At 34.3% G+C, this 14,991-nt stretch overlaps 1 protein-coding gene across 1 annotated transcript; it reads right to left on the reverse strand.

The window, feature by feature from the left end:
* Positions 1-1,265: 1,265 nt before the first annotated feature.
* On the reverse strand, positions 1,266-2,882 carry LOC110021667 (E3 ubiquitin-protein ligase PUB23-like). Its single transcript, XM_020720251.1, has one exon. The coding sequence runs from the start codon at positions 2,880-2,882 to the stop codon at positions 1,476-1,478; it is 1,407 nt and encodes a 468-aa protein (XP_020575910.1). The 3' UTR covers positions 1,266-1,475.
* Between the last annotated feature and the right edge of the window lie 12,109 nt (positions 2,883-14,991).

Raw genomic sequence — 14,991 nt, forward strand, 5'->3', positions numbered from 1 at the left:
ATACCTTACTTCATTAACCACTGTTCCAACTTAAATCAAAGAACCCACTCTAATATCGCTTGTTGGGATGAAATATGCTTAAGGCTTAAATCAATTAGAAATCAAAACCACACCATCAAATATGATCATGAAAAAATCGAGAAATCTAGAATAAATAAATCAAACAGAAACACAACAAAAATAATCTCAGAAAGAACACACCAAGATTTATGTGAAAAAAATCCGAGAACATTAAAAAACTTCAGAATCAGACCACCAAAAACTATTCACTATAAACAAGAAGAAATATACATAATTGCTCACTCAGATCTTCTCTCAAGAATCAATAGAACCAACCTGTTGGACTTTGCTCCAGCTCTTTATCTCATTCTTACAAAACAAAACATTCGCTGAAGTCCTCCTCTTCAACCCTTCTCTGCTTCCCAAAAATCTTGTCAAAAAACCGCCCACAAGATATTACCTTTCGTGACTCAAAATTGCAAACTTAAGGACCGTAACAGAATAAACTATCCGGGATCATTGGAAAGAAGCCAATGCGGTATTGCTATGCCTCCGTGGGCATAGTTACCCAATTTGGTAGCTTTTGTATCAGCTTAACTACACAGATTTGGCATAATTAAGCCGCGCAGAAGAACATCTTGATCGCCATGGTTTCTTCACGTGCTCTCCATCCTCAACACATCCCTAATAAAGAAAAATTATTCGCAGCAAAATCATGAAGTGCTCTTCTAATTGTTCTCCATATTCGACGTCCAGCACATGTATGGTTTACAATTTTTCCCTTTTATTCTGATATATGTAATGTGTCCTTGTAATTAATTTATCATTTTTCTCACCAGATTCTCTTTCTTATCTTTGCACATGTCTATTTTCGATGAATAAAATACAAGTTAGAATTCGTGGTTTCACGATAAGAAATTTTATCCTCAATTACCATATCACAAAATCCTGTATACATGGTATATATCGAAATTCAATTGGTCTATTTAAGGCCGGCCGGCCGGCCGGTCGTAATTGATGCATGCATATTATGACAACGTGGGCATCAGAAGTAGCTGTTATCAAATCATGATTAGTTGTCCTAAAATTCACCAAATTAATTAAACAAAAATTAATAAAATTATAAACATACACTTTGATATATAATTCACGTACCACCCAATTCTTATGTAATTACACATATGTAGCACCTAAAGCTCACATGTTATATTTATATATCCCAAATCTTTCATATCACATTAAAAATTTTTTAGGAGAATATCACTTAAAATTGCAACCATTTTCTTTATTCTTAACAAATGAAATACTACTTTTTTATGCATCTATAAGATTGCCCACATGTAAAAATTAAAATTTGGGCATTAGATATGTAAAAACAGAGAACTTGAGCCGGTATTGCCGTCATGCATATATTCAAATCATCCTTCATTATTTCCCTGAATTTTCTCTAAACTTCCACTCTTTTCAAAGTATTGTCATGAATGATATGGATCAAAATCCTTGAGCCGAGTTGTCAAACAAGGCGATCGTCTCCAAACATTAAGATGCATGCTCAAAACATCCTTCACCATCTTCCTCGTACTCTTCTCACACTCCACCTGAAGCAACAAACAAAGCTTGGAAACAATACCCACTTGCAGCATCTCTTCCACCACCGCCGGCGCCGCCTGGTTCGATATAGAATACACCAGACTCACCGCCCTCGCCGTTGCCACCGCTGACACCCTCACCATGTTCTTAGAGACCACCGCCAGACCGGCGGCATGCCCGACCACCTCCTTCCTTCCATCCGCGCAGCCGCAAAGCTCGTCAAGAACAACCATCATCATCTCGCATGCCCTTTTCTCCGGCTCGTCGAGAAGCAGCTCGACCACCACTTTGACCGCCCCTGCTTTCACCGCTTTCACGACGTTCCGCCCCCACGGGCACACCCCGTATAGCACCTGCAGCGCGGCTTTCATGGCTTGGTAAGAGATGCGGTCTCTTAAAACCTTTACTATCTCTTCAAAGAACTCTTGTCCAACGCTAATTAATCTTGAGGGGGGAACTACACCGATGAGCGCCTTGATGAGCAGAACCGCATGGGCTCGAGTTTGATAATTGGCAGAGCGACGAAGGATGGCGGTCAAAGACTTAATTAAGTCTTGGTTTCGTTCCTGCAAATCGCGGAGGCTTTGTTGGGAGAGTTGGAGAGAGTAGAGAATGCTTACGGCTTCATCGCTTGCAAATTCGTCTTCGTTTTCGGTAGAGAGGTTTGAGATGATGGAGGCGAGAAAATCGATGGCTCCGGGAGTGGCCTCAACGCAGCGTTTATTGCGCTCGCTTTCGGAGACAATTCTCTTGAGTTTGGCAAGGGAGGAAAGCAGAGAGTTAGGGAGGCGGGTGGATTCGTCGAGGAGAGCGGAGATTTGGGGTTTGGTGATGGGAGGGCGGGGGGTAGGGAAGCGTTCGATGCCGCTGGAGGCGTTTGCGGTGCACCAGGATTGGATGAGGCGGCGGAGGGTGTGGTTGGGGGTTAGATTATCGAAGTCGGAGATGTGTTGTTTGGTTACAGGGCAGGTGTTCTGGTTGGCGGAGTAGAGCCAGTGTTCGATGCTTTCGCGGTCGTAGGTGATGCCGGTGGGCAGAGTGACGGGATCTCGCATGATTTGGAGGGATACGGGGCAGAGAAAGAAAGAGGGAATTTGTATTTCGGATTCATCCATGGTGCGCTGAATGAGAAGAAGAGCGGGAGGGGGTTGGAGCTTCTGCTTTGCGGGCGGGGAAAGAGGGGATTGGCGGGTTTTATAAGGGGATGGGGGGTGCGCGTGGGATGAATCGTGGACTGCGCGGCGAGGGGGAAGAAGTCCACGTGACAATGGGTCTTCTTGGGAGGCTGCCATTTGAACGATGTATGATTTTATGGAGAAATAAATTTAAATAAAAATGATTTAATAGTTATTTCTTATGTTTTGAATTAAAACAAGGGGAAAGCCAGGCAATTTTTTGTTGGGAAATTTGCTTATTAGTTAAAAAAATAATGATGCGCGATTTAATTTGTAGTAAATTATATTAAAATTGCGATACTAAAAAATATTATTGATAAGTTCAACTTAGCGAGTATATGATGCATTCATATTGAAAATATAAAAAAAAATTAATTGGTTTATTCTTAATATATATATAACATATCATGAATTAGTGTCGTATTTTCGGTACTATTATTTGCTAAAAAAATCTGACTCAGAATATCAATATTTAAACATGACAGTTAAGATGGACGACACGTAGTCTTAAAATATGTGAGAAATAATATATCTTATAAGTTTTATTATTTATATTTATATTGGGTGAATTTTAGAAATAAAACAGCATAATCATGTAATTTAAGAGAAGTATTGTATATTTTAACGGGTTATCTGGTTGAAAAAGTTTTGAGCGTAAATTAGCTCAAAAACAGGTTTTTATTTTTTATTTTTTTTAGATTAGTTTAGGGTTTAGGGTTTCAGAAATGATGGAATGAAAAACATATTCAAAGTCAAAGTTTGGGGAATTTAACACCCATCACTCAGGAGACGTTTGATTTGCTGCAAATTGGGTAGAATTTGGAATTCATGAAGTTTAGAAAGTTTAGTGTTTTATTATATGAGAAAATGATGGAGATTAAAATTTTAATAAATTCAACAAAGTCTAGTTCATGTTTAAGATATTTCCAAATATATCAGAATCTACATATTTCAAGAACAGCATAGAAATCTGTCAAGGACGTGGCTGCCATCGCCCATTGCCCGTCGGTGGTGGCCGCTCGCCGCCTGTTCACCTTCCACCTCTAGTTGATGCTGATTCCGGGTCTTGCCCCAAGACCACCACCACCAATCACTATCATTAACCATCCATTATCGAATTTTACATTGTTTCACTTTAAATTCAACACAAAAAATAAATTCTTATGTTTATTTTACATCAAATCAAATAACTCTAAAATATTTAAAATATCTTATATTAAAAATACATTGTATTCTTTTTTATATTGCATATGTTTTTTAGTAACCTTAATTATTCCTATTTATAATTTATTTTAAAACCAGACAAATTTATTAATTTTAGAATACATCTGCAACTATTTAAAGAAATATTTGAAAAGTTATGATAGCTATCAAAAAAAAAAATTTCTTTTTGAAAAAGTCAGATTGTAGCTTTCTAGCGGCCACCGCATGCAGTCAGATCTGGTGGGAAAATACATCTTTCAACTGCAATTTGTTGAGAATGTAAGGAACTAAGTCATTGCTACTGCCGCCTAATATCTCTGGCGGATGATGTTGCCTATGATGCCTCTGGCAATGGCAATGAGGTATTTACTAAATTTATTTTATTTTAAATCATATAAAAATAATAATGAATTTATTTTATACTCAATCACCTATGTTTAACTATTTCAAATATATGATTTCATTTTTCATTGAAATTTAATTTTTAAAATTAAAAAAAATTCAGTCAAATAGCCCCAAAAAAGTTGTTTAAATTTAATCTAAAATATGGCTTCTAATTTTTTTTTTTATTATTTGAAGGCCTGCTTTTCATTGTCAGTATTAGCATTTTAATTATAGGATTCGTCTTCCTTGGCTTTTTCTCCAGAGTTAGTGAAGGAAGGAAGTGCTCAAAATTTGACGACCATTTAATTTTTGAATTTTTTTTAATCATATTAGTTTATATTAGGTTGAATGGAACGTTCCAACTGCGGAACATTTGACTTATCTTAAAAAACATTGTGTTTTTTATTTTTTTTGTTTTTTATTTTTTGATGGACTGCGAGTAATTGGAATAATGTATAGTGCCAAAATAGAAATTGTATTGGTACACCAACTCCACCATTAATCTATAATATGGTGCTAATCGTGATTGGTTATCCTAACGAAGTAATTGTGTGTTGAATATGAATCTGTCCGTGACCGCATCAAGGGAATAGAGAGAGAGAAATATGTAGAGTAATGAACAATAATTGAAAAGAGATTTGTGATTATTTATTTGTACAATAATCCCTTATTTATAGAGAAATGAGATACAACATGTAGAGCTACATATGTGTGCCTGCTTTAGTACGGGTTGTATCAGTTATTATAGGTATTTTGCCTATATGAGCTTTTGGTTTGGCCATCCTCTGTCACGGTCGACCGAACATAGTCGGCCTTGGTTTGTCAAAACTTGTCTTGAATCGGGGTTGCTGGTCGGCTTTCTATGATCTTCGAGTCAGAAGGACTTTACTCGCTTAAGTTTGCCTTGTCGGTCTGCTGTGCTATTACGGTGGTCGATCATTGATCCTTGGATGGAAAACTCCCACCCGCAGAGTAAAACTAGGTTATCAGGCAAGGACCAGTAAATCACAGTATTCTGACAGCCAGTTCACTCATTGCCAAGTGGGATTCTTCAGGATGCTCTGTTGAGTTTGTCTTGACCAGCACTCGACCCCAGATGAAGAGCCTCTGGGTCTTTGATGAGATAGCTAACGATGCTATGACCTTCCCTTGAATAAGGTCACAATGAGACGCAGATCAGTGCCTCTGATCGGCTCAACAGAATTTGGTTTGGATGACCCTCACTCAATCAAACTTCGCTTGATCAACCTTCAATTCCAATTCATGGAGTTGAACGTGTTAGATAATGTGTGTTTCTTTTGCTTTCAAAGTAGAACTTTAATCAATTTTTAACTCGAGTTATAGTAATAATAATGACATTTATGTATGCTGGTAGAAGTTATGCAACAAAGTACAACTCAATTGAGCTCTATTATTGTTCTTTATTTCAATATTTATTATAATATCAAATTATTAATGTAATTTATGATTTTATTTATGATTATGTGAACTTTTATAATGGTTTTGTAGGTTTTTAGGATTTAGGATGTCAATAAATATGCATGTGCTCGGGACATGGAAGGATGTCGTTCATGCAAGGGATGCATGTGGTCAAGCAAAATATGATGAATGCTCTAGGTGAAAAACAGATTTATAATTCATCTCCTCATGCAAAGGCACATCAATTAAGTCAATTTTTACTAACTTTAAGCACCCCAACCAATATATACCACATCCTCCTATAACATGGCACTGCATTCTCCTCCTCTAGTTGGCTAAAACACTCAACCTTTGTTTTATTCATAGAGGATACATCTGCACATAATTCCTCTCCCGTGCAAAAACATTTTTTCTATCCTATGGATGTACTTGGGCTATCAAAGCCTCTACTGATTTGTCAAGATTATATATACAAAATCAAAAGCTTTCCCAAAATTGGAGATGTCAATGTTAAAAATTTTAAAGCTTAATTTTAATATCATTGAATGTATTTTGGCAAGACTTCTTCGAATGAAATAGGAATCTTTTGTTATAGCCATTGCCATGAATGGTTGATATCTATCATAAGTGTTGAAACTTAAATCTTAAGAAACCAAGTCTCTCATGGACTATGTTGCATAGATAAGGACACGAAGACATGGACACAATGCACGTCTATTATTGAAAAAATAGGACATTGACAAGTGGCAAACACGTCATTATAATAAAAGTTATAAAAAATAGGGTATAAATTAAATAAATAAAAGAGAAATTTAATAAAATAGACTTTGAAAAACTAAGATGCCCATAGATAATTCTTTAGCTTATGACAGTCAAAATATAAGCTTAAGAGCGTATATTGTCTTGTATTGCATCAAAATTTAACTCCTCTTAATTAACAAATTCAATAAAAGAAGTTAAAGGAAGAACAATTTTTTTGGCATGTACCTCTACCTCACATCGACTACCAACAATTAATCATCATTAAATATCATAGATTCCAACCCTAACTCATTATGAGAAATGTTTGCAATTTTTGAAATTCTTGTATAGTGGAGGGTCTCAAATCCATCTCATGTAGCATCCCGCATCTTCTCATTACCTCTCATATAATTTGGAGCCTTTCTTAATAACAAACAAAGGTTAGTATGCACATAAAGTAAATCATTAGCTCGTTGTGGATTTATTTTGTACCTCTATTGATTTTATGAATAAGTGCTCTAATTTCTCTCAGAAAATGAGCAGGAAACTTGCTGAAGATGTTTTATGGCATTAGATTGAAGTAAAGGCGTTAAAACTCCAAGAATCACCACCACATCATTAGTTCCATCTTCCACCTATCAGGTAAAGACACTTGATATCCAAATTCATCAAAATATCTAAAAAACTTAGCTAACTTGACATTTATCTATCTTCACTTCTTATCATTTGGGAAATGTCTCTTCAAACAAACTTTTCTCATATTTAAAATTACCAAATCCTTTAAGGGGAAACACATTGAGGATTCTTCTCGAGTCATTCCTTACTTGAATATCTTTCAAGAATGTAAAAAGCAAAACAAAAATTTAGATTTTGATGATTCTAACTTAATGAAATAAAAGTAAACTAGGAAGTGAAAACAATAAAACTTACCTTGAATTTAAAGAATGAGTTAAGCAATGTAAGGGTGTTCTACTTCTACACAACCTATCTTCCAAAATTATATCAATAACACTCCAGAAGCTTGAGTCATCATCATTTGCATTTCTATCATATTTATATATTTCTTCTTTCACTTCGCATAAAATTTTATTCATGATCTCATAAATCAAGTGAAAGCACGGGTTACCTGTATCTGCAACTCAAAACATATGATAAATATGATTGATAAAATATAGAATATATTCAACATTATCCCACCAAATATCATCAAGTATTTTCTCCTTCACATATTTTGACTTTCCCACATCATCCTCACAATAACATGACCATCTTTCGCTAATCACCAGTGCTTGAAATGCATTTTTAATTTATTTGATTTTTCTTAACATCATAATAACTTGAGTAAATCTAGTTTCAGCAACAACAAAAAATTTTAAATTGAAGAATTTGTTAGATATAGAAAACCTTAAGAAATGATTCATGATAGAAATTTTTATCAAAATAGCATCTCCAACAACTATTGAGATCCAATGACATTCATTGCATGTGATCTCATTTGCTTTAGTATTTTTTGAAACACATATATTCTCTAAGATGTATTAAGGATATAAATAATGTAAGGTGTTGATATGAGGATATATTTGGTCAATACGAGAACCAGACGACCTGCAAACTATAACATTAACAGTAATTACTTGAACAATATTTAAAGGGTCAACCATCACTTTCGTTTCTTTAATCAGATTGGAAATGAAGAAGTTATCTTTATACTACCCCTCACACTTTACAACTTATATAATTATTGAAAAACTTTCTGATACTACCATAAAATTGATAAGTGGTCGTCTTTGCGCATCAGTCCAACCATCACATATTGAACTAGCTCCTTTCTATTTCCATGTACCTTATGTTAGTTTAAGTAATTTCTTAATATTAAATCTCTCTCTGCAATAACTTTGATTTATTTATATTGTACCCCTATGGAATTAACCTGAAAAGTTAATATTACATGCAAAAGTAAAAGAGCTCATATAATGTAGATTTCTTGCATGGTTAAAAGAGAGGACTGTTGAAAAAAACATCCTTGAAATTTCACCATCTAGTTATTCTCGTATAGGTATATTAAATTCCTTTTCCAAACTAATATCTCCAACAACATTTCTTCTCTCAGCCTCATACCTTTTCATTTGAAGTGAATCGACATTGGAAGTAGCATTATTAATTTGAGTTAAAGAAATAAATCAACATGACCCATGAGAACTTGGTAGTGGTATCTCTTTTGAAAGAGTCATTTTAATCCTTAAGTTAGTTTTGTTGACATGTTTTTGCATTTCTCTTATTAATAACGAACATACTTTGGGGAAAATTTAATTCTATGATCACCAATCTTAAGCATGCAAGCTTTTGGTCTTGAATATGATCCTTTACAGGTGATACCACCATACTTGCATTTAAATGTAATTTTTTCTCCACCTTCAGATAGTTTTCTTAGATTACTGACATGATTTCACATGGGCTTATTTTCTTCTACGTTTGAATTAGTTGAAGTCTCAACACTTCCAAATCCATCTCCAGTAGAACTAAATTTTTTTGCTGGGCATTTCACAATACACATAAAAAATTTATTTTTAGATAACTTTAAAATTAATGCAATTGTATTGTTTTTGTTTCTTTCAGTTGAGCTTTCAGAGTCGTCATATTGTCTTATCATCATCGTATAATTTTTTTCTAGATAAGTCTCTCTTTAAAGAGGAACCAAAAAGAATGAAAATATGACGAAAACAAACAAACAATTTAAAAAGAACATGAAGAACTTTCCTAACCTAACCTAAGAGCGATAGCCTAAAAGTGTAAGTTTGAAATGAGATTAGATCAAAAATGCCCTGAGAGCATATCCACGAAGAAAACCCTGTAAAAGAAACCCAGAACCAGCTAATCAAGTTTTTGTGCTTGTTCTGGGCCACGAGAAGCTCCCAAAGGAACATATCCCTTTAGTTAATTACATCTTAGGGATGCCTAAGAATACTCTCGATAAGAAGAGTCTTGTTTCATAATTTTTTATCTGATTATTTAGGATGAGTCGTATCGGACAAAATTTCCACCTAGGGCCTGGTATGACCTGAATGGCGTGAAACTCAATTTTGCGTTTGAATGTCCGTAGGATGGTTTTCACTTATTCAGAAACTACAAGAAGCCATGTACCACTAAAATACGATCCTGTAACTAAAATATAAGCATTTCAGATGTCTTAATTTTGGGTTTTGAGTGTCGCCAGACATCCCAGGCCCTTATGCGGATGGGTTGAACTAATATCAAATATTCCCGAAACGTGCGTGGGAGAGTTGGAGTACTGCCCTTGACCATGGGATGCTCCGAATAGATGTGGTATGGTGTTTTCAAAATCAAAATAACATTAAAAATGTTCTGTGTTTGAATTACCATCGCCACAGTGAATTCTCCCGGGTAGGGCTGAATCGGTACCGATCCTAATTTCTCACTCTAGGTGCATACCAGGAGGTCCTATCAAATGTCTCTGACGACGCGAGATCGAACAAGGTCTCGTATCATTCAAGCAGACATCCCGTGTATGTGACATCATTCATTCATGCCAACATGTGTGTGGAAATTCACATTCGCTCATAAAAAAAATTATACAACAGAATATAAAAAGTTATTTATTATTTGAATGAGCTAAACCAAAATCTATCTGAAGAAAGATTTTTAATAATGATTGACTATAACGTCATGCTTATAAATTAGGCTCCATTCACAAACAAAGCTAAATGTACTTATATGTATTGAGTATCAATTTATACTCCTCAATAGGAGGAAACGTAACATAATGAATTTATAAGCATAATCTTACTAAGTTTTGTTGGCCGCGATAAAACAAGAAAATTAAGGTTAATTTAATGGATGAGAATTGTTGCTTTCTAAAGTTGAAGAAAAGGTTTGTCATGCTTACTTTCAAAATTAATCTCAGTTAATTGGCTCAACAAAGATAGGCGATTCAATTTCAAAAATAGCCTTAATTTTCATAAAGTTCAACCCAATGCTATTACAAAAATAATGAACATTATGAACATTTTCAAAGAGTCTAAAATAATATCTTAAAAAAATTACATAAAGACATTTTTTTTAATGCAGTGAAACATAATTTTAAAATCAATCATGTGATCATTGCTAACTTAGCTTTTTAAAATGCCATCAATGTAATATTTAACCTTAGAGTCAAGGATCATCAAAGATGTAGTTCATAATGTGTTTATAGTTTGTGCCATCATTTTTTAATATAAAACTCAGTATTTAGTAAAAATACATATATGTATGTATGTCTATGTATATGTATATGTATATGTATATATGTGTTTATTTGTGTGTGTATGTGTGGCCATATACTATATCATTCATCTTTTGGGGAAATCTTGAATTAAGTAAAACTATACAAGGTAAACAAAAAGAGAACATTAATTTAGTTGAGGCTGTATCAAACACTAATTTAGGGATAAGCAAAAAAAAAAAATTTAAAACATACCATATTCAATTATCTAAAGTTAATGCAAACTCACTTTTGTCAACTTCTCACAACTGAACATGACATCAATTAACCATGTGGTCTCTTCAATGACTCCTTCAAAGTAAACTTTCTTAGGTGTTTGCTTGATTGGTAGAATATTATGATTTATTCGACATTTATTAAGAAAATTATTTAAAGATAAACCAAACATCTCAAAATAGCTCCAAGGAAAAATAAAGTTCATGATAATTCTTTATGGTGTAGATTATCTGTTGGACTAATTTTTTGAGAGCAATTTAAAATAAAAATTGGATGAGGATCTTAACTAATTCATCAATCTTGGAATATTACCAGATCCTAAATTTAAAATCGCATTAATGACTTTGGGAGGAATATCCTTAGAAACATCAATATATTTTGCATTTGCTTGTTAAACATAATTGAATATCATCCTACAACTTGAGTAGGGTTTCCAAGATCTTTTAAATTTTAGTTTATTGTTTTTGTTGTTATCTTTTATGTCTTTTGCATAAATTAGCGAGATGGTTTGAATCATTTGTGATGCAAAGTTTCTTTTTTCTTAACCATTTTGTAACTAGAGGAGAAGAATTAAACGATATTGGGTTGTATTCCATTTCATCACTGAAGTGTGAATAACATACAGTTTTTTATCATTCAAGTGCGAATCACAAACAATCATGTTATTACTGTAGCATACTATCACATTATAAAATAAAATAGCATTCTTCTTTTGATTCTTTATAAAGCACATTTTTGTAATCTTCAATATAGATACAAAAATATATTATAGCACGAAAGATCGTGCATCAAGTACCTACTATTAAATATACACAAAATCATGTTGAAAATGTTATTTACAAAATTAAAAGGATAAACATTTGTTGAACTATTAAAACATGGAAGGATGAGATCATTTAAATCAGTCCCAGACTGCATAATTTTAAATTGGGAAGTTGTTTGAGAGAAGCCATTTTCATCTTCAACCTAATCAGTCTTCTCATATGTATTACTGGAAGAACTATAATACAAAATAATCTTGCCAAAAAAAATAAAATTATTGTTATTTAAATGTGATTTAAAAAAGATAGAACACCTATTCAACATTTAGAGGCAAAATAGTCTTCTCTCTTAGAAGAGTGTAGCGGTGAAGGTGGAAGAGTCCAGTAATCAAAATATAGGGGGAGAATGGTTATGTGAGTTAGCATCTTTTAAGCATAAAATGCTCAATATCTTCTCATATGCTTATCTGATTCATAAAGAGCTAACTTAAATATTAATATGTTTTTCACATGCCAATTTGCAAATTTAAGTATATATTATTTGATACATTTTTAATAAAAAGCTATTTAAGATAAATTTAATTAAGTTTATTAGTAAAGTTAAATTTTTTTCATCTATAATCAAAATGAACTAAAGTTTATTTTGATTGAACTCAATTTGAGGAATAGTTTGGTCAATTTGATATTTAAATTTTTAGAATCAAAATAATTAAATATGCTAATCCATTACTAGATAAACCAAACAAACCAAATACACACCCTTCATTAGGATGTTGATGTAATGCTCTTTTATAGTTATACCCAAGGTTACTCCTTGAATACATTTCTATCCATGACAAAATGTTGTTGTATGGTACTAAAGGTATTTTATTTGGTTTGCATTAAATAAAATAGAAATTTACGTACACATCACTCAATTCTTATGCATTTACCTATCTGACACGCAAATTCTCATTTTTACAATATGAGCACCCTACCTATGGGATGAAAATGTAGATTTCACTGTTGGCTAGCGGTGAAAAAGATAACTTGTGTGTTTGTCTTGCAAAAATGGGAAATTGGAGTTTGGGTGTGAGATAAGAAAATGCAAAAGAATTGGGTGTTGTGTATGTAAATTCCCCTAACTTGAACGCATGCATATAATTTAAATGTAAGTCATGTATATATATATGTTAGGTATGATATATCATAAATGGGACAGATGCTAGAGCGGAGCCCACGAGCGGAGTGGAGCAGAAGGATCTGTCCAATCGGGAGAGTTTCATTATGTGAGTTCAGGGTGCGGGGGCAACACGCAGCGGTTTGGTACATGGGTAGTTTAAGTAATTACAAATTGTACCATAGGGTTATATATATGTCATGTTTGTAACCCTAGAGTGGCGCTGCGGAAGCGTGGTAGCCCAACCCACATTGGTGCATAAGAAACTCCATGATATTTTTTTACTAAGGGGTTGGATATTCACAAAGGTGGAGATTTGTTGGGTATATGCATTTCTCCTAAATTGACTGGATATTCGCCAAGGTGGAGATTTATTAGGTATGACTCATATACCATAAATGGGACAGATGCTGGAGTGGAACGGAGCTCACCAGCAGAGTGGAGCGGAGGGATCTGTCCAATCGGGGGAGTTTCATTATGTGGGTTGGGGGTGCAGGTGTAACACCCTGCGGCTTGGTACAGAGGTAATTTAAGTAATTACATATTGTACTATAGAGTTATATATATGTTATGTTTGTAACTCTAGGTGACTCTTTGAAACCCTAAGATTGTGAATCTGTACTCTTTTCTGAATATTGGAAGTTAAGTCGCTGCTCTACTCCTGAGGATGTAGGCATCTTTGTCGAACCTCGTAAATTTCTGCGTGTTCTTCTGAATTTATGTCGATTCATATTTTTTTTTCGCCCTAATTTTCCAATAATATATATATACATATGTGTGTGTGTGAGAGAGAGAGAGAGAGAGAATTTACATTAGATATATTAATTACTACGAAGCATAAAAACAATTAAAACAAATATAAAATATTCCATCATTATAAATTAAATATTACGAAGGTCAAATTTTCACATAATTAGACAAAACTTTTATATGATATACTAGATATTAAATATTAAATATAACTTTAATAGGAGTAGGATGAGGTTTAACGCGTTAGGCGATGATGGGTGGTTATCTCGATTGCTTCGTTTTTAGAGGGGACTTCAGTTTTTCGAGAAGTTATTTGTTGAGTATTGATTGGTAACAGAAAATATGTATTAATCGTTTGGTAAGCACTAGCCTTTAATTGAGTCAAAATATTAGACATTTGGTTATATTTGGTGGTCGACGAAGGGTCTGTTTGGGGGCAGTTTATAAGTGCGAGCTAGGGCTGTCAATTTGGCTCGTTGTTTGTGAACAGCTCGTGTTCGGCTCGTTAAGCCGCTCGTGTTCGGCTCGTTCGTTAAGCCTAACGAGCGAACACTTTTTTATGCTCGAAATGTAAACGAGCCGAACACGAACAACAGTTTGTTCGCTCGTGCTCAGCTCGAAAAAAAAATTATATGACTTTTTATATAACAATATATTACATATATTATTTATATAATAATATATTATATATATTTATGTCTAAATTTAAATAATAATACCTCATGTAGCAATATGGTTAGTGTCTTCTTTTGTATAGATTTGATCCAGGTTCAAATCCCACACTTTACATCTATTTTTCTCAATTTTTGTTTAACGAACCAATTTCGAGCCGAACACGAACACACTGTTCATGAGCCGATTTCGAACACGAGTCAATTTCGAACACGAGTTATTTTGAACGAGCCAAGCCTGAGCTCGCTCAAGCTCGGCTCGTTTACAGCCCTAATGCGAGCGGCGTAACACGGTTAGATTTAGTTTTGAAAAACGACGTTTTTGATTATTTAATAACCGCGACTGCGGGATCGATCCCACGGCCTGGGTTTCGTTCGCCATTTTTACCCCGCCTGCCCTCATCTCTCCCGCGTCTATCTGCTCGAGATCCTTTCTCTCCCGCGATGAAAATCACCTTTGTGATACATTGTTGGGATGGCAACGAAGGGATCACGTCTCTCTGCTCGCGATCCCTTCTCTCCCGGGACAAAAATCATCTTCACAATACATGGCAGGGATGGCAATGAAGGGATCGCTTCTTAAAGAGACCACCGAAGCTCCCATCTTTCTCATTTTTCTACACCGCTCCGACTAAGGTAAGCA

The sequence above is a fragment of the Phalaenopsis equestris genome, unplaced genomic scaffold (assembly GCF_001263595.1).
Source record: "Phalaenopsis equestris unplaced genomic scaffold, ASM126359v1 Scaffold000137, whole genome shotgun sequence".
Taxonomy (NCBI): domain Eukaryota; kingdom Viridiplantae; phylum Streptophyta; class Magnoliopsida; order Asparagales; family Orchidaceae; genus Phalaenopsis; species Phalaenopsis equestris.